This window comes from Colossoma macropomum, unplaced genomic scaffold (genome assembly GCF_904425465.1).
Source record: "Colossoma macropomum unplaced genomic scaffold, Colossoma_macropomum, whole genome shotgun sequence".
Taxonomy (NCBI): domain Eukaryota; kingdom Metazoa; phylum Chordata; class Actinopteri; order Characiformes; family Serrasalmidae; genus Colossoma; species Colossoma macropomum.
Window position 1 is genome coordinate 9,107,406 of NW_023494802.1, and position 20,906 is coordinate 9,128,311.

At 38.5% G+C, this 20,906-nt stretch overlaps 1 protein-coding gene across 3 annotated transcripts in view; it reads right to left on the bottom strand.

Annotated features, from left to right (window-relative positions):
- Window positions 1-4,268: 4,268 nt before the first annotated feature.
- The window catches only part of ctnnbip1 (catenin, beta interacting protein 1), a 33,740-nt gene continuing 17,102 nt past the window's right edge, over window positions 4,269-20,906 (bottom strand). For all 3 annotated transcript variants that reach the window (XM_036592291.1, XM_036592292.1, XM_036592293.1), the window contains one exon: window positions 4,269-5,419. In XM_036592291.1, the coding sequence (XP_036448184.1) occupies window positions 5,361-5,419 (59 nt within the window). In that variant the 3' untranslated portion in view covers window positions 4,269-5,360. The remainder of the gene's footprint in view (window positions 5,420-20,906) is intronic.

Consider the following 20,906-nt stretch of genomic DNA (forward strand, 5'->3'; position numbering starts at 1 on the left):
CTTCAGCAAACCAAGACGTTTTAGACAATTCTATGCTTCCAACTCTGTGGGAACAGTTTGGGGAAGAACCTTTTCTGTTCCAGCATGACTGAGCCCCAGTGCACAAAGCAAGGTCCATAAAGCCATGGCTGGTTGAGTTTGGTGTGAAGGAACTTGACTGGCCCGCACAGATCCCTGACCTCAACCCCATCCAACACCTTTGGGATGAACTAGAACGGAGATTGTGAGCCAGGTCCTCTCGTCCAATATCAGTGTCTGACCTCACAAAAGCTCTTCTGGATGAATAGGCAAAAAATTCCCACAGATACACTCCCAGAAGAGTGGAAGCTGTTATAGCAGCAAAGGGGGGACCAACTCCACATTAATGACTATGTAGTTGGAATGGAATGTCATAAAAGCTTCTGCAGGTCTAATGTGTAGGTGTCCCAATACATCTGTCTACATAGTGTATGTTTACTGATCACTATAATAGTGTTCTAGATAGTGCTCTTGATTTTCCAATACAAAGAATAATGAATAGGGAACCATTTTGAACACTGTGAGCAGCTTCAAACCCTGCAAACGAGCAGCAGAGGCCCTTTTGCCACTTCATGCCAGAACATGTTCGGTGGCAGTTGGCAGGCTGTGCTGTCATCCTGCTGTCCAGACACACAGCGTTACATAACAAGAAGTGCTGAGGGCAGTTATCGGCTGGCACAGAGGCACCAATCATAGCAGATTCTAATGCCGCTCTGCAGAAACGGCTTCAGGCAGCAGACAAATGGGCTTCAGGCAGCAAGTCCCTGGACTCTATTTAGACAGTCTGTCCTCCGAGCTAGTAAAACTGGGCACGCATCTGAGCGCAATGCATTCATCATAACAAACAATCATCCATCTTTTAATAAACACACTGCCTGTGTGTCCAAAAGTCTGTGGACTCCTGATCATTAAACGTTTCTTCGGAAATCAAGTGTATTAATTGGGAGTTTGTTCTCCTTTGCTGCAGTAACAGCCTCTACACTATATGTGGCTGTGAAGATTTGATTTCATTCAGGTTATAAAGAGCATTAGTGAGGCCAGGTAGTAATGCTGGATGATTAGTTGTGGATCAAATGCCACTCCAACTCATCCTAAAGGTATTGGATGGAGCTCCCTCACTCCAGAAAATGCAGTTCCACACCAGAGCATCCAGTTGTACAGGCAGTGCTTTTCTATGGAGATTATACAAGCTGTGTGTGCGCAATTGATTAAATGCACTAATTAGAAGGGGTGCCTGGATACTTTTGCGTATATAATGTAGTATCAAATATTTATCTGATTCCTCTAGACTAGAATGATGTGTGTGGAGAAAGTGAAGACTCACAGTTACGGCCATGAGAGGACCAATGTCATTGCCTGAAAGCCATAGAGAGAATGATGCATGGCCTTTTAAATTCAGCAACAGCTGGTGCTTTATTCCCACAGCCACTGTTCTCAAAATCGCAGGATCTGATGCATCTGTGAAAGATGGCTGGAGCAACAAAGAACAGATGTTGGTTATTATAAGGGAAAAACATGCCACCTCCTTATGGCGAATTGGACCACAGTGTGCAATTAGAAGCAGCCTCGACGCATGGTGGATGGTGGTTGCTATTGCAAGGCAGGATATTCTAAGGCCTAAAGTGGCTCCAAAAGGACATTGTTGTGGTGGATTGTAGAAAATGGCACCAGAGACAAAGTTTTCTACACTGCTGGACTCCCCAAGAGAGAGCTACTACTATAATACAGGGTGATTCAAAAAGATTCATCTGAGTTCAAAATGATTTATTTCACTTGTAAATCATTAGGGAACAATGCAGTAAATTATTAATGGTTTAAGTGAGCATAAATTACTATGTAATTTTATTATGTAAGTGCTCAATATGAACCTCCTCTAGCTGTATGGACAACATCAATGCCATCATTCCATTCATCCCATACTCGACTGAGCATGTCGGGTGTCACTGTACTTACGGCTCTTTCAATGCGATTTCGGAGATCATCCAGTGTTGTTGGGAGTGGCACATAAACGGAATCCTTAACAAACCCCCAGTGTGAGATCTGGTGATGCTGGTGACCTTTTTTTTGGAACTGTTGATACCAATGATGAATGCTCTGTTGGAGGTTCACTGCCATACTGACAGTCAGAAACTCTATGACCCCCTCTTTCAATTGGTATGTGATTGGTTCCTAGGTGCCTCACTGTTGCAAAAATATGGATGAATATTTTTGAATCACCCTGTACAATTTATTAGTTGACTCCATATACTATTATATATTTTTATTATATTTATATGCAATTGATCAGCCAAGACATATTTGGTGCTTCTTTAGTTTTGTACTGGTGCTGCAAAGCTAACGAAGCTAAAAGGTAAGGGAAGCTTATACTCTGCTAATTAGCATTGTCAAGATGGCTGCTACTACTGTTCTCAGCTGCGTGTCATGCTTTTGTCCATTTTTATAGAAAACAGTGCATTGTACAGTGTCATAAACCATATAAGGAAGTCTGTTTACAAGTACTTAACAGCTCAATATGTTTTGAGGATGATTAAGGCATGCAGCGTGCACAATGCTAATTGGAGGGTTATAGGCTTCCATAACTTGCTAGCTATGTTAGCCTCGTAGCTCCAGTATAAAACTAAAGATGCCGTTTTCAGACACCAAAGTAATATTAGCTGAACACATTTAGGATAAAGTGAAATGCAAATTGTTGTGGCTAAACTAAGAACATGGTACAACTATGAGCTGATTCCACAAATACATAATTGCATCATGATCTGCCTCCGATTTATAATTCATAATTTTATCACCTCCACACATTTGAAGTGTGCCTACAGCTTCTCAACTCTAATGCTGTTCCACATGGTTTGAGTAGCACCATGTTTCAGTTTTATATTATAGTGTCTTATTAGGAGCCAAAGCAGATGAATCTTTCATAGAAAATGATACACTAGGCTATTATTATGCTCTTATTATTTAGCATGGTGTGCTAAACCTTTGGCCATGTCCTTGTGTGTGCAACAGGCCGACGTCTTGCAGTCCTGCACTCTGTAAGATGTTCTGTATAGTGGAGTTAATAAGTGATCAGGCTAAATTCTTTCCAAAACAACACTGGATGCAACTGCTAGGCTTAGACCCCTTTTAATGGTTCAGGTTTTGGAAGCATTAGGTCGAAGAACATGGAAGCATCTACATTGAAAACAAAACAAAAAAACAATCAAACTCAAATGCCATCAATATAACATACCATCACAAAGTTTAATAGACACATGGACATTTGTAATGTAAACAGACTAAAGATGTAGGCAAAACTCGTCTGGCATGACTGCAGTAAGACAATATTGTAGGCAACTGAAAGTTTAGTATTTTTGACCAAAATTTGTTTGTTAGCAACTCTCACATACGGTGGTTCACTGCTTTGCTTTAATCACAGATCCAACCATCAAGATGAGTCTACATAGATATTTGTAATGCAGATTTGCCCCCCAAAATACACATTTTATCCTTTAAGAACAAAAATGCATAGACAAGTGAGGTTTTTAATATGGTTTTAAAACAACAGTAAACATAGTTGTATTGACGTGCTTGGAAGTGGAGATACAGCTGTTGATAAAAGTAGAAGAGGGCCATGACCACTGAGGAAGTTCAGTTAAAGACTTATTGCCACCAGGTAGGGGTGTAACAATGCATCGTGATATCGCAATGCAAAACTGAGACAATGTGCACTGTGGGAAATGGACATTTTATTCATTTACCATGTTTGAATTAAATAGTATTGTTTAAACGCAGCACCGATCAACACTTCACTCCAGCACTCCTCCTGCCTCCCAGCTCTGTTGCTGTCAGTAAGTTGTGCAACAACATGACTACCACTGTTCTTCACTCATTTGTCCAAAATATCATGAGAAAACAGTCATGAACCCAGAATCATGGATCGAATCAAATTGTGGGCTGAATGCACTGTTACATCCCTACCGAAAGGATACCAAAAGATGACAACGGACATTATGCAGAATTTTTAAAAGAAGCTTCCACAGATTTAAAACATGTTCAGTAAAGTTTACTGTGGTAAGGTTTTTAAGACCTTCAGAGATCTACTTAAATGGTACACCATAAAACCACAAGGCAGGCATGCGTCATTTCAAAACACTAAGTTACGGTTAAGTTAACAAAATACATGAATGCACATTAATTACTCAGCATGATGTCAGGTGTTCAAAACTAAAATACTCAAAATCCAATAATTAAACATTCCAGTTAAAAGTAAAAGTATGTCTGGGCAGTTAATGGTTCTTTGTTAGAAAGTTTCCCTTTTCAGTTTGACTGCCAATACTCAGAAGACTAGTTGGTTATAAAGCTTAAGGCTGAAACTGTTTCGTTCTGACTCTGTTTAGTAAAGTCCTAATCTATGGCAATTTATGTAAAAACGTCCTTTTGCTGAAAACGTGTCTCTAAGGGGATGTTGTTCACCTTTCAGTTTTAAGATTAAAATTGGAAAAATAAATAAGGACTCAAGACATTCATTAGATATCTTTAAAAATTATTTTACAATAAAAGAAACAGTTGGCACAATTCATTCACTAGTATTTTTTCCGTATTGTCTTTACAATAAAAAAAAAAAAAAAGTTGTGAAATTTCACATTAATACAAACATTCAAAAAAAAAAAAACAAAAAAACAAAACAAAAAGAAAACAAAAAAAAAAACACTACTGAATGAGTCAGGTAATTCGCTCCACGTCCTTTATGATGATGTAGTGCAGTGGCTTCCTCAACATCTTGCACATTTAATGTGATGAGATTATGATGTGAGGATTACAATCCGGTTGAAAGTTAAAAAAAAATATATAAAATGAACACAGTCAGCTCTCCACAATCTCCACCTGAAGGAGCCCATACACGATAGCAACAAGAAACAAAACAAAAACAAACACCATCCCAAAAAACAGGAACCCAAAAGTCCATTTATCCTAACTCATACACACTTTTCCTCTTGGTTTGACCAGACAAATGAAGCTCTTGGTCCGTTCAGTCTCTGACCAGGACAGACACACAACACACAAACTGCCTGAAGCATGATGCTGACCAAAAACAGGGGAAAAAAAAAATTTAAAAATAAAAACGAAAAGTCACACTGACTCATTTTTCATGACCTCGTCTGACAGCAAGGCGCACGCTCGGCTGCTAGTGTGACGGTTAGTGTGAGGAAGAGGAGGGGAGTGAGGAAGAGAGGGGGGGAGTAGGGCAGGCAGTGAGCTTTATAGACCTGCTCCTCTCCCATCTCACTCTCAGTCCTTCCCTCTCCGTCAGTCAACAGTGTTGTGGTGGGTTCAGATGTAGTGAGGAGCCGCTGGGGGGCAAGAGGTCACTGCCTCCTGTCCTCCGTCTCTGATCTGGAGAAGGCCATCACCACGTCCTCTGCACCTGACAGGGGAATAGCAAAGTTTGGCAATTTAGTACAGTGATGTAAAGGTGGGTGATACGGCAAAAACATGACATTACTATACACAATATGCGCCACTTGTAAGACAGAAATACCACTTTCTTAAAAGGATATGAAAAAAGTACAAAGATTTTTTTATGAATTCAACACAAATATAAATATTTCTGAATAAGGTGAGAAAATAAAACAATTGGTTAAAACAAATAATATTTAAAGCATAAAGGAGGTAAATTCTACTGCTCAAACTTATGAATCTTATTTTGTACAATACTGTACAATATATAATTGTACAACATAGAGGAAACAACACAAAGCTATAATGCACTGAGATGATCAAATAACTGAATTTTACTATACAGACTACAAGGCACGCTCTCCCTTCCCCTCCCCTTTTTATATGTTAACTGTTTAATCAGGTGCATGTGCACATGTCTGAATGTATGTGCTGTCATATGCAAAAGTTTAATTTTTGCTGATTTTCTAAGTGAAAATTAGTTAACACATCCTCTACAGCAGGTGTGTCAAACTCAACCACTAAAAGGGCCATATTAAAAAAAATGTTTTTCATTTTAATTTAACATGTACCATATCGTCAAAATGCTCACCACTACTGTGACACGAAAAAAGTGATCATAATCAAGGATAAGGCAATAACTGTGGTGCAAGGTACACTCCAAAGTTTTTTAAATGAAATAAAGAGGGCATTTGTACCCGACTGAAAGCACAAAACAGTTTTGTAAAAGGATTACAATTCCCCTGCTGTGACTCTAACACAGGAGCCGAAAAAACAAAACTGAACATCACATTCCTGCTATGATTAGACACTTTTCAAGGGTATTACCGTCATGAGGGTACAAAGACGTACTTGGGAAGAAAAAGCCTAAATTAACTGGAAGCACACTCCAGGGCTGCAGAGATTATGCGCCTCCCAAACAACAGCAAACCACATTATAACCACCTCACATTATAATTCAACCTCATATCCATATTTTAGCACAATACCTCAGATGAATGCAACACCAAGTAAATCCTAGCAAATGAGGGCCACAGGAGTCATTAAGACTGGATCAAATCTGTCATAACTGTAAGAATATAATTTATCCTGCATTTTTCTGTATAGGGAGTCTAATACAGCAATTTGTTTCACATTTGTATGGTAGAAAAGTTGCCTTGAAGGCTGTTTCTCTGTATGCTCATCAAAAGCTTCTGTCCATTCCTGCCCTCTCAGCGGCAGGGACCCTGCCCTCACATTAGGAGGGGGACAGGTGTTCTCACAGCCCAAAACAAACATATCGCAAGGCCTTGAGGTATGTGGAGAAGTCGTTTAAAACATGCTTTAGGCTTTCTTTAATGTCTCCTGGCTAAAACACGCTGCCAGGCCTTTAGTGTACTGAGAGGTAAGGGTGTAATGATTTTGACACTGTATAGAAAATGAAAAAAAACAAAACAAAACAAAACAAAAAACCCAAATCGTTCAAAACAGTGTCAAAATTTAAAACTGATCTGCCAACATGCCCCTTGGACTTCATCGATGTTCTCTCATTTACCATCTTTCGTGGAAATCAAAAAATATAAATAATCTAACTGGATCAGTAACAGAATCCTCTTATTCAGTTAACCATGTGGACCACGTAGTAATTTTAGGACAGGCTGAAATAGTCACGGAAGCAAACACAGTGAGAAAGCATGCGAGTTGAAGCTTTATCTTTGTCAAATAAAGGAATAACTCACGGTTTGTACAGGCATATCTGCCTGCGGCAACGATGCACAATACCTGTTTAGCTGCTTTCTAAAACACAATACCACAATACACGTGGTATTAAGGTACGACAGTGTTCATCAACCCTGAGTCTAGTAACAAGAACAATCTGCCAAACCTGTTCCAGCTAATTAACTTCTTCATTAGTCCATGATTGGCTAGATCAGATGCACTGTTGTTAGGTAAGGAGGGGGCAGCATGTTAGAAACAGGTTGAAACTGTAAGTAAGCAGATCTCCAGAAGGAGAGCTGGTGATCACTGATGCAGGATATAAATTCACCCCACTTGCTTAAAAGTTAACATTTGGGAATACTAGTGTTGTGTTATGGTTGGCATGAAATAAATTGACAAATGAAAAATGATTTAAAAAAACAATTTACAACAGTAAATGAGTTTTAGTTTTAACTCTGTTAAACAATACTGGGCACAGACCTAATTTAAACAGTAACTTAGGTATAGTTAATGCTGAGTGTAAGGCAAATGGAGACATGCTATATAAGGATTATATGAGGCAGTCCAGACAGTGACACTACTTTGCATCAGGACACGCTACTGGCGACTTAATAATTAGATCTCTACAGAATCAAGATCACATTAAACATAAAAAAATAAATTGAATCTTGACCTGTATATATAAGTATTGCTTTACTCCTACTGAGATGAAGTTTAAAAACATGTTTTAGACTTTCTTTAATGCCCCAAGGCCCTTTATATAAGTTACTTGCCATCCAAAAAGGGCCAAATGTTCTGGTACAGATATATATATAAAAAAAAAAGTCAGCAATCTCACTCCTAACAATATGGGACTGGCAATAGCATTTAGCTAAGACATACTGCTGATATCTCTACTGAGGGGTCCATCCATTCATATAAAGAAGGCATCCACGAAGCACTAAGCTGCATGGGTCATTCTGCTGCACCAGATAAGAGTGTCTAAAGTGAATGATAAGGCATCTAGCATTATTCTGAAGTAAGGACACACGGGTCAAAGCTAAAACAAGCACCCACTGTGAAATTTATCTGTCTGAAGAAGGTAAGAAAATACAATTCCGGCTGCTTTACGGGGAACCTGACAGCTAAAGATGAAAGATATCACTTGTGATTTTAGTCAGGTATCCGGCTAGACTCGCAGAGGGGAGTGCTAATCAATTCAAATCCCACATTACGGATTCTGTCTCAGCTCGGAAAACAAACTCAGTTTGGGAGGTAAACAGGATTTCGAGTTGTTCTAAGATAGATATGGATTAATACGTACAATTTCATCAAAACAGTAAATAATCAGGACAAACACTCAAGCTCGTGCACTTTATGCCAGGCCAGGTGGATGGCTGAAGGTTAAGAGGGGTGCGTTTGTTATGGAGGAAGGGCTCTCATGTTTTGGTGGAAATCTCCCAGGACCTAATCGAAGCTGCTTGCTGAAGCGGATTTGTCCTTGTCAGCAGCTCAATAAGGCAGCTGCACTCTCAGCCAAGTCGAAAACAGCAGATTCTGTGACCCAAAACTCTGCCCGTTCTTGTAATTTGAGAGCTGCTGTTGACCGAGATACAGCCTGAATTTTACAGTATATAGGATATATATAGGATAGTCTATAGGATCAAAGTCAAAAATTAAATACCATCACTGTCATAAACAAACCTTTTGTCTTCACTTTATGAAGGAGAAACTATGAGTTGAAAATACTTTAATATAACATTTAATATTTTATTTGAAGTCATTTCAGACCATGTCTTCTGGTATTTTTTTATCATGAAAATGTTCACAGAAAGTAAAGGACAGCTAGCGGTTTCAAAATGGTGTACAAAAGTAAATATTTAAAAAAACGTTGCATAACTGTGTTGATATGCTGCTTTGACGTTTTTATGATACACAATACATATCATGATATTTTGGCTCGAGTGCCACATTTAAAAAAATACTATTAATAGAATGATCTTTATTCCACAGTTTTGCATACTGCATTCCACTAAATCCTGTTAAACAGGACTAATTATGCATGTCTTCGTAATGAAAAATTGCGGTTGGTCAGTGTTCTTTAAGTACTGATGATATTCATGATAGTGAAGCATTGAAATTTCTACCCTTGAAAACATTCGTGTAAAAACAGCCAAGAAATAGTAAACAAAATAGAAAAAGGGTTTAAATTTATGACTGAAAATATTCAAGCTTATAATGAAGTGTCAAAATCTTAGACTTTACAAATAATTTTATTAATAATAAAAATTAGAAATAGTGATTAAAAATGTTTCCTTCACTCTCCCGCATTGCTTTGCAGAGATGCGTTCAAACAGTTTGAGCAGCAGCAGACCAACAGTGGAAAAGCTGACTGTGTGGAACAAGACAAGTGATTTGGAATCACTGTTCATGTCAAGTAACAGGAAGTGGTACAATTAGGGGTGGGTAATATAGCCAAAATATCATATCACGATGAGTCCCACATTTAAAAAACTGCAGACAAAAACTATGAGTACAAAGATTTCTGTTCAACATTTCACATAACGTGCCATACTAAATCCAATTAAATGTGACTAATCATGTTCTCTTTGTAACGACATATGCAGCTGGTCAGTGTCCTTTGAGTACCCACTATATACACAACGTGCTCAGAGAAGCGTGTTATCACGATAATAACCAAAGATGACCAACTGTTCTCCGTTATCAAGGACTGGCTCACATACTGAAATCATTTTAACAAGTTTATTTTATTTAAACTGTTAGGATTCAGCTTTTTTCTGTTTGTAGCTTTGGTTTTCAGCACAGTGTGTCCTCAGTTTCAGTTTTGGCCAAGACTTCATTTCAGTGCATCACTAATATCAGTCATGACTGGGTAAACTTAGACAGGCTTTAAACAGAAATAATCGATGATAAAAGCTTTGATCAGAGTGTGCCTCTCCAGTTCTGCAGTCAGATTGCTTGCAGACACCTTTTAAGTGGTGCTTCTGACGAAGAAGCCTGTTTTTATTTCTCTGCACCTTTGCTATAAAAAGCTTTCACAGCTTCCCATAACACCTCCTGGTTTGATGGATTTAATTATGTGCAAAGATGAAAGTAGGCCAAAGACTGTATTAAACACACAAGCACCCACAAAACTCTGTGTGTGTGTGGGAGTGTGTGTATACTTGTGTGGATATTAAAGAGGGTGGAGCTTTTTCTACAGAGGCTGTAACAGCACAGTTTGTGCTTGGCACGACGAGTGAGGATTGGTCATCACTGTGGGCCACATCAGAGCCAACCAGTAGGATGTTTCTATGCCGGGTTCTGCATGACCTAAGCTTAATAAGCAGCGAGGCAGAGAGAGGAGAGGCCCTTTCATGTATTCTGCCTTTCATGCCTGCAGACCTTCCACATCACACACACCTCCCCTGTGAGGTGAGAGGGGGCTCGGTTTAATGCCTGGAACCCTTCGCTTAAGTCCCTTCATCATCTCTCCGTCAATGTGGAACAGGGCACCAATTTAACTTCAAAAGGTGCCTTTTGTAGCACAGCAGTGGCCAGTGTGTTTTGGTTGATTATGCGATTCCGCTCGATTAATCAAAACAATTATGCAGGCACAACTGGAATTAGCCAAGATCGGATTCGACAGATTTTTGCCTTAAAAATGTAAATGGATTTTGAAATTATTTTTATTTTGGCTGAACTGCGTTGCAATTTTATAAATAATGAGTATAATACAACATATTATACCATTCAGTACTATGCAACAGGCACACCTATCAAACAGTGCACTCAACAGAATGTAGCAAATAAAGCAAAGCTTAGTACTATTTTATTCATAAAATATAACAAAAATTAAACAACAAGCCCACAACAAGAGAAGACCCTCCCTGCTCTTAAAATACTGCTTCCTCTTTATCTCAAAATCGAAAACAGGGAGTTCAAAACGCACTCCTTATAACCGCAAACTAGCTTAGGGTTAACACATTAGCTCATTCATGGCTAGCACATTATTTTAAAACTTTAATTTGATAAAGCAAAAAATGGAAACGATAACATATTAACCTGAGGCAATTTTTCCAGCACTCAATGTTTGCTGTACTGAGAAATGCACTGAATCAAGACTTTGCTGTATAATATCGAACTGAATTAGAAATTTTGTAAATAGTTACAACACTAGTAAATAATTTGAGCCAGTAAATGCGCTCGCACTGTATTCAAATGCTTTTGCAAAATAGCCCGTTTTCTACTTTCAATGTAGCATTTTATTTAAATCATCATTTAAATAGGCAGCTGATTTCTTGTTTACAAACTACATTCAAGAGCAAATAAGGTTATTTATACAACATTGGCAACACTTTTATATAACATCTAGATAACTCTGACTAATAGAACACACTAAAAATGTGTAGTGTGTTCATTGTGTTCAACTAGCTCAGAATGGGAATCAGCCAATCAGCCATTTCAGCCAAAATTCATTAGCAGTGAACACAGCTGGATCAGTTGCCAACTTACATGATAATACAAATTTTAAATTGAGCTACTGTGCTCTTGTACAGTAAGAAACAGGAAACAGTAAAAGCCTGACAGATTTTTATGCAATTTTTTGCCACTTACTATATAGTATCTCCAAAATGATAACTTTACAGAAGAAGGAAAATGTAAAGTTAAGGTAAAAAAGATTTAATTTCAAGGTATTTTGGATCATTTCTATTTGTCCATTCAACATGAAATTTTACTCACAACATAATGGACAGCTGTTATTTTCAAATGATGTCATGTAATGACAGAAATGGATATGAAATGGATTTTATATTACATTTTAAAGACTTTCTAGATTATCTTTTTTTAATAAAGTACTCTGAAATCTTTGAATGCCATTATTTGGTTAAACCTATTTTGATAGTTTGGCCTTTTTTAAAAAATATAACATTACCCAAATATTCACTAAAATAATCAGTAGATTCAATTTCTAATATAATTGATAGTAACAGCTGTGGTTAAAATAAATCAATGCTAAATGGATACTGAAGCACTTCAAGAAGCTCTATGCTTTGTGTCAAAGACTACCTCATACAAACACCATATGCGTGAATAAGCTGAAACCTCGGTATGACATTTAAGAGGAAATACACTTGCAAAGTAAACAGCTCTAGAGAAATGAACACAAGCTAGCAATCCAGCAGAGACAGATGCTCAGGAAAAGAGGAACTTCAAGGACACCTTGTCCTCTACATCTATAGGGAAGAGAACCGCAGAGGGAAAAGGTGGACATATGAGAAATGCTTTCAAGACAGCTTGTCTATGGAATACTATCTGACATGACCTCTGTATGCACAGAAGAATACAGCCCTTTTTAATCATCTGAAAGAGCTGAACATACACACAACTTTCATCAGTAAATCACCTAAAGCACAAATCAGCAAGGATAAATGTTGTGACATTCAGAAACATGCGATGAAACACGCATATTATAATCATGAACATCTGGTCTATCCATTTTATAACTGGTTTGGGCTTGAGTCACTGCAACCCAAATCGCCTGGCATTTATTACAAGCTATGCTGAATGGAGATGCGCAGTCATTTTGCACAAAGATACACTGTTTACAGTTTTGTTGTGTTGTATCTTCTTGACACAATGCAGCACACTTCATCTAATGAAAGCCCTGAGGAGGAATGCTGTTTCACGTCTTATTCACCTCACTAACACTTCTACATTAAGAACACACTGTGTGAAACAGTCAAATCTGAATTGCGGTCTAGAGAGACTGTAAAGAATTAGTTTCAGAATAGAGGTTCAGCCTTCAGCTATCAGAAAAACTACAAACATACAAGCATTCTGGACAGAATATGTGGCTATAAAAGTGGATAAGATAGAGAAATTGTGACGTGCAAAAGTCAAACCCACTCTTCCTTGCAGAATGTTTCTAGTTCTGTTATATTCACGGGCTACCTTGCATGTTCAGCATGTTTAAGATCTATGGGCTTTAATATAGACCATGGGCTATAGTAAAGCTTCAACACACATTTCTTGAAGTAGTTCATGGTGGATTTTGAGACATGTTTTGTTGCAGCTGTTGCAGAAGCCAGCCTCCTTTAAGCTTTAGTTTCTTGAGTGACTGTGTCACATACTTTCAGAATTTGCTGATATTTAGTGGAATCCACTCTTCCATCTACACAACCCCAAAGCATAACAGATCACCCCCATGCTTAACAGTTGGCAAGGTGTTCCTTTCACCAAATGCTGCTTTTGTTCTCCAATATACTTTTGCTGATTGAGTCCACAGCACTTGTTACCTCTGGCTTATCTAGAAGTTTTGCATCAGATGTTGACTTTCATGATGTTGCAGGTGAGGTTTCTTTCTGATGACTCCTACATGCAGATCATGTTTGTGCTAAACCTCCCTGAAGGCCATCTGCTGTCATATGGGGATTTTGCTTTGCCTTTCTAGCCAGCATACAAGCAGTTCTATCTGAGAGTTCTCATTTGTCATCCCTATCTTGCCTTGACCTTCACAGTTTCCCCTCATCGGCCATTTCATGATGACATTTCAAACTATGGAAACTGAAAGTTTGAAGCACCAGATGTGAGCTTGTAGCAAGAATACCCATCTGGGGCAAATGGACAGCGGTGAAACCCCCCCACTAACAAGCGTGCTCGACTCTAAAACCCATCCTCAAATTCCTTTTAACATCTGGAATACAGTCGATGACACACGCAAGCAAAGTTGTTTTTTGGGGGGCGCTTTTTATCCACGTTAACTTACATCACATTCATGGGGCTTGTTGTTCATTGGACAATGTTGATGAGTGTACCACTGCCCTCGCACTCGCTTTGATGAGGCGTTGCACTAATGTAGAAATTTCACACTTAGTTGCTTTCCACTCACATTTAATCCAAAATTTGTCTTGGTTGTTTTCAGATGTTTTTATAAAGAGATCATGTCTGACCTCAAAAGTATCTATCTGCAAAATAAATAAATAAATAAATAAATAAGGGTTTATATAATGGTGTATTACGCATATGCTAAGGATGTCGCATTGTGAGCATCAACAAGTCATGTCATCATATCAACATCATACTATCAGTTACTGTGGCTACTTGACATTGATCCTGTCTCATGTCTGTTGTGTAACAGAGCTCATGCTTGCATAAGAGTCTGATCATGATACAGAGAGGTCAAACATTGCCCCTGACCAGCTGCGCTCCAAACCCACCTACTGCCACTGAGGGGCGTGAGGGGCGGATAAAGCAGGCTGTGTGTTTGGACTCGGCTCAGCGTGGATGCGCCCCTCCCTGCAACGCGCACTGTCACACAGGCACCAGCCAACGCACCACCCAGCACTGCACAGACGTCAGGGCCCTTCTGAGCCGTCGCCTAGCAACAGCTCCGAATCAGATTGCATCACCACCCGGCAGGCTGCTAATGCTTGTGAACAAACAGCTGCCGCCTGCTCCATCTCTCTGCCATTTTACTCTATCAGTGTTCTGTCTCTGTATCTCTCTCTCATTCCAGTGTTGCCCTGCTTAACCTCTCTGCCCTCACCAACAACAGCACACAACAAGAGAACAGCCTTTCACTGCACTTCACTATCAAAACAATGATAACACAAATGACAAACTCCTGATTATAGTTAAAGATGTTTTCCCTTGACAAATTACATTAAATTAGATATGTGGCAATATATAGATTTTTAACAGTAGTTTATATAGCAGATAAGGTACTGGGCAAAAGTCTGAGAACAACCTTCATTTATTTATTTTCTAGTCAAAATGGCTATTAGATACAGGTTATTTACTTTTCAGGAGATACGTCTGAGAAGATTAGATATAAAATAACTTGCAGAAGGAGGGGGAAAGACAACGAAGAAATGGAAGAAGTTGGTGAACAGGAAGCTGATTCAGCCTCATAGTTTTAATGCTGGTAGTATTTCTTGTTAAGGAGATTTAGGGTATCAAAATTTCCTACTCTGAGGTTTTACGTCCAGAGCTACATATAAAGATGTGTTATGGTAGAACATTTACACCGCCTGCTTAAATTCTGCGTAGCTTAGAGACATGACATTGATGAGCAGTTGCATTAGATTGCATGTAGCAATATTTACTCTTTAATAACCTCATAATTCAAAAGATTCGGTGAAACTGGGGAGAAAAACAAGAGAATGCAACTTCTAAGAATGTACTTGCGAGTTATGGAAAAATATCCTTCCAAATTTTTTTCTTTTTTTTTTGGAAAAACTAGCAAGCTTCCCAAAAAATATAGATATAATAAAGGCAAAGGGTGGACATCCTAAGTACTGAAAAAAATCTGACTTCTGTAGGCCTTTCATTTAAAAAATGTTTGCTGCTTTTTTGTGCTGTTGCTTCAAAAAATCGTAAAAATTAGATTTTACTCTTGTGTTGCATTGAGAATATGCTTATAATGTGCATTTTCAAATGACAAATTACCCAAGATAATAATACTACTAGACATTTTTACTAGACGTTAAATCCATACAGACTGATAATTATTGACTTTGTCTCAATTCAATTTTTAAGAAGAAACATTGCTGTACTGTTTTGCCATGAAAGTATAAACATCAGTTTCCTTTAGTTTTTATACATTAGTATTCTCTTCAACCTACAAACCTAAAGTCATATTTCCTAGACAGCGCACATTATAGTGTTAAAGGTACAGCACAGTGATCATGACTTGACAGAAATAGCAGGCAGAGTGGATCGTTAGGGTAGCAGATAGAGGTGGGATGGAAAAAGGCTGTAGGGCTGAGTAAACGTAGCAGAGCCAGAATTAGATGGCCATTTCCAGAAGGGAGAGGAGAGATAAATCATGGTCAGAGAGTATGCTGAGCTGACACACAGTCTCATACACACACACACACAGACACACACACACTAACATTTAAACAGGGTTAAAGCTGCCAAAATGACACATGACCATGGGCTTCCTCTCTTAGGAATCAGAACGCTCCAGCAAGATCTATCCATCTATACAGACGGCAGTGTTTCTAAAGAACTTAGAAGAACAAATTTCTCCATCCACTGAAAAAAAAAAATGAAAAAAAAGGCTAACAATCCTCATAGATAGCAATAATTCTTTGCTTCTATTTACATTCTTATCAATGGATGTGGGTGCTAAAATGTGCAAAGTGCAGCAATAGCCCCCCTGTTAAAAAGCACAAAAGTATGTTCTCTAGAGAGACTAGGGCTGAGTTGATTAGCCACCATACCCATAATCACTTAATAGCATAATACGTCATCCCAGCACAACAACACTGAATGTGTCACCAACCCTAGTGGCCAAATTGTATAAATAAAGGCATGTTTCACCATAGACTTTAATTCACAATTGTCTTATTTTGTCTAACAAAATAGTCAGGGGAAATAAGTTTTGAGACACTTTTGTTTTTTTAATATAATTGCAGTTGGGGTGGACAATATGGCTAAAATACAATTTGATAGCTTAAGATGTTTTCATGATGCACGATATGTATCATGATATTTTGATACGCAGACAATGCATTAGTAATGGCACATTAAAAAAAAACAGCCAGGAAAAACTATGAACCTGAAGATTTTTTATTTAATGTTTCACATACTTACTGCACTAAATCCAGTTAAACAGGGCTAATTATGCTCGCTTTGTATGCAGTTGTTCAGTGTTCTTTAAGTACTACTTATATCTACAATACCCAGAAAGTCACACTGTTTAATCACAATAACAAAATCGATCACAATAATGATAAAATACTATCATATTGCCCACCTTTACACACAGTGCATATATCCACACTTTTATCCCTACCAATTTTACTTTTTTTGACATCCTTCTATAGTCGTATTTATGAATACAAAGCCAAACAAGATTTTGTGTGTAAATATGAAGTGAATACATGCACTGGATGTGCACTGAATAACAAACAAAAGTGTCTCAATACTTGTTTTGACTCACTGTAATGCTCTTTTCCAATGTAATTCTTTGTTTTATTATAACAGCTCTGAGACTTTGTTTTGGGGGCACTGAAAACATTAAATAAGCACTTTATTTTTTGATTGTTTATTTGCTTTATGTTTGGTCCTGATCAATGATCACAATATGAAAATCGTGTCAATTTAACACGCTCCCTGCCGTGGTCAAAAACAGGGGTTCTAAACCTTTTCCACCTCAAGGTCCACCTGTTTATAACTTAAAAGCATAGCAAATTGAAACTTAGTTTTTTTTAAATAAAATGTTATTTTTTTGTGCTGATATTGAAAACCCAAGAATTAAGGGCTGAAAAGGATTAAACTGTCCATTTCAATCACAGAAGCCTTGAAATGAAAAAATATTAAAAAACATGTTTGGCTATAGAATAGCCAGCTTTCAGGGCCTTTTTGGACTGTAATGTTATGGAAACAACTGTCTGCTTTAGAACCTGAAGCGAATCGTGTTAGCACGGACCGAGACCAAGACCAGCATTTTTCACTGGAGAACAGTTCAATTGTTTGGTGAGAACCTGAGCATGGGTGTTCACACAAATGGTCAAAATGGACCAAACTAAAGAGAAAGTGTGATAGGATGAACATTGCACGAACAGTCAGAGCAGAGTTAAACTGAAGTGCCAAATGAAACGGTGGTCAGTGAAGCAGACTATTCATTTTAGTAAGCCATAGGTAGTGAACTGGCTAACTTAGCAGACACCAAGGAGGCTGGGTTGAACTTATTTTTCAATGTTCAGTTTTACATTTTGTGACAGTGGTGGTCTGAAATATGAATAAAGTGGGTCAAAAAGAACTGTTTTTCTGTTTATATTGAATTACATGTAAAGTAGATAATACAATGAAACTGTATGTTGACCATTTTATCTGCATGTAGATATATTTATTAATTGTAAATTGCATGTAAGAATATCAATAAACTAATAAAGTTAACTATCACTGTGTATCACTGTGGCTGCATAGCCAATGTGATCTTAATTACTACTATCAACATTAGTATGATTTGCTATAACCTCTTTCATCTTATTTCTTTATTTTTTTTTTTTAAATCAGGCTGGTTTTTAGAAAACATCACTAAGCTTAAAAAGTCCTTAGCTGTGGAAAGTCCTAAGACCCCCCTTTGTGTCCCAGCAGTGTTATGAAAGGAGGGGAATTTAGGATTATCCTGTCTGCGAGGATTATAAAGGCAAGCAAAGCTGACAAAGGAGTGTTGACTTTGATGTGGTAGACGTCTAGCGCAGTGGCTGAAGAGTTCCCAAATATGGGGAACAGCCAATGAATCTTTGATTTCTCAGAAACCTGTCCAGACACTGCAGTGCTGCAGGAGCAATATATTGACAGCCACAGCCTATTAGACCACCAGAGGGCTGAGAATGAAAGAGCAGCAGTATTGATTTTACACTGGATAAAGCACTGTATATGTGTTACCCCCTTTAAATGGCCATGCATGTGTGGTCATACAGTGTTATGGGCAGAGAGGAAAGCGCTTAAAGGTCTAATGACGTGGCCCTCACACCATCCGCCCATAATTAACACTCCAGCTGCCTTTGGGCCCCCTAATGAGGCCTGCTCCTGTCCTCCAGTCACACAACACCATGGAGTCCCGTCCACCGGGAGCCCCGCCTCTCTCCTCCTTCCCATCACCAGCCCTGTCGCCATGGAAACCCTCCACTGTACTCTCTGTTGTTCTGTCCCCAAAGCCCAGTGAGGGGCCTGCAGGTTCACTTGCAGCCTTGTCGCTCGCTAACACTCCGGTTAAAGGCTTTGTACTCTTCACTGAGTGCAGCAGGGCCACTCAACTGCAGCGCTGAGCCCTCTTCTCCCACCAGCATCCCCTTATGGGTTCTTACATCTAAATAAGACAAACCTGGAACTGAATATTTGGGAGCTCCTGTTTACTGCATTAAACACAATGACCTACATTTTTTAAAATAAAGGTTCCTTAATGTTTTTTGGTTTGGCATAGGCTCTGGCTGGTACAGAACCTTTACATTATGTGGTGGTTCTCTCAACTTAAAACAATTCTTTATACTTGCACATCTCATTTACTTTAAATGAATGGTCCTTTAAAGAACGATGAGCTGAAAGATCTATGAGGAAACCAAAAGTGGTTCTTTTTTCCCCAACATTTGTCTGGTTTTACAATCATAATTTTTACATGACCGTTTTCCAACTTCTTTTTATCCGTTACAATTAAGCCTCCAAGTGGGCATCCAAGCCTGATATATGTAAATGATCTCTGTTGTGATTGGCTGTCATGTATTCTGCCTTGTTCAAAAAGCAGTGCAGGCTGAAACACTCCTTATAACTTCAATGTGAATGGATGGAGCTAAATTGCTGTAGGTTCAAGAGGTGGGTATGCCATTGCCTTCAATTTTATGACAATCACAAAAAGAATATATTTAATATGGGCTATTTTTTTTTACAACATTGTCTTCATATATGTGGACTGGAGTTTTAAGCATATAACAGTGTTTACATATTTCAAGAAAAACAATCCATTATATGGGCCTTTTAGAATTTGTAAATATTTGTGTATTTAAATTAATACCCATACTTACTTAATTACAGAATATGTTAATTACAGAATAAAGCTGACCATCCAGTTTATCCCCATTTTTACAAGACCCGAGTCAGTATGGAGCTTTCTACCAGCCCAGACCTTCATACATTTTTACATAGCTCAAAAGACCTCCTCCACCCACCATCCTCCCATCTGAATCCTCTAACCCGTTTAATCCCTAAAACTTCAAGGCTCCAGAATCAATTAAAAATGCAGTGGAAAAAAATACATAATTCACATATATGCTAATTAGCCAATTAAATGCGCTCAAATGCAAATTTGTTAACCCATATATTTGTAAACAGTCAAAATGGGCAGTTTTTGGAATGCTCTTTCAAGTCAGTCAGACGAATTGTTTTCAGAAGTAGTTTGTCAGCTTAGCTGGTAAACATTTCCCTAATTTCACACTTGTCAAGGTCTGAAAGTGAAATTTGACCAGTACAAAAGATGACAAAGCTGCGGAATGCTGAAACCCTATTTCCCTCTCGCACACACAATCTCTTTCACAACTGTTTGTTCACATGAGAGAACAATAGCTGAACAGAGCCTGAAAGAGGCAGCCCCAGCGGCCTGTCTCTGGAGCCCTGGCCCATTCTGTTCTACACATACAAACGACTCACTGTGTCTGCCGCAAATGAACTTCTAGTCTTTATCCGGCTCTCATTAAGCACGGAGACACTGCTTTCATTTTCCCAGGAAAACAGTAGGGCACTAATATTTCTAAACAGAAGTAACGTTTTTGTGTTTGCAGCTGTAATACGTCTAAAGAGGGCTGCAATGTTGAAATAAGCCAGCGGTAGTCGTTTTTGTACTATGCTCGTGATTCACAGGAGCAGCACACAACGCAGAGCACTTTAATAATTTCTCTACCGCTGTTAAGATTCTGCTCAACAGTACTGCCTGATACATGAGCACTATGAAACACAGAATGTCAGTTCTGGGCAGCAGCATAAAAATAGTAAACATTCTTATACAATAAATCCTATAAACTCCAAATGTATGGACATAGAGATCAGTGTAGTCTCAGAGGACATGTATGGACATGTAAATGTATGGACATGGAGATCAGTGTAGTCTCAGAGCCCTGAGTGAAAGCTCTTTCTCCAATCAGCACATCATACTCACCTCAGCAGCCCACCACCATTTTAAGCACAGGCGTTATTTTAAGCTCCACACGGTCAGAGATTTGTGACAGCTTCTTTTAATGGCTGAGTGACTAATGTCTGACGTGCCGCTC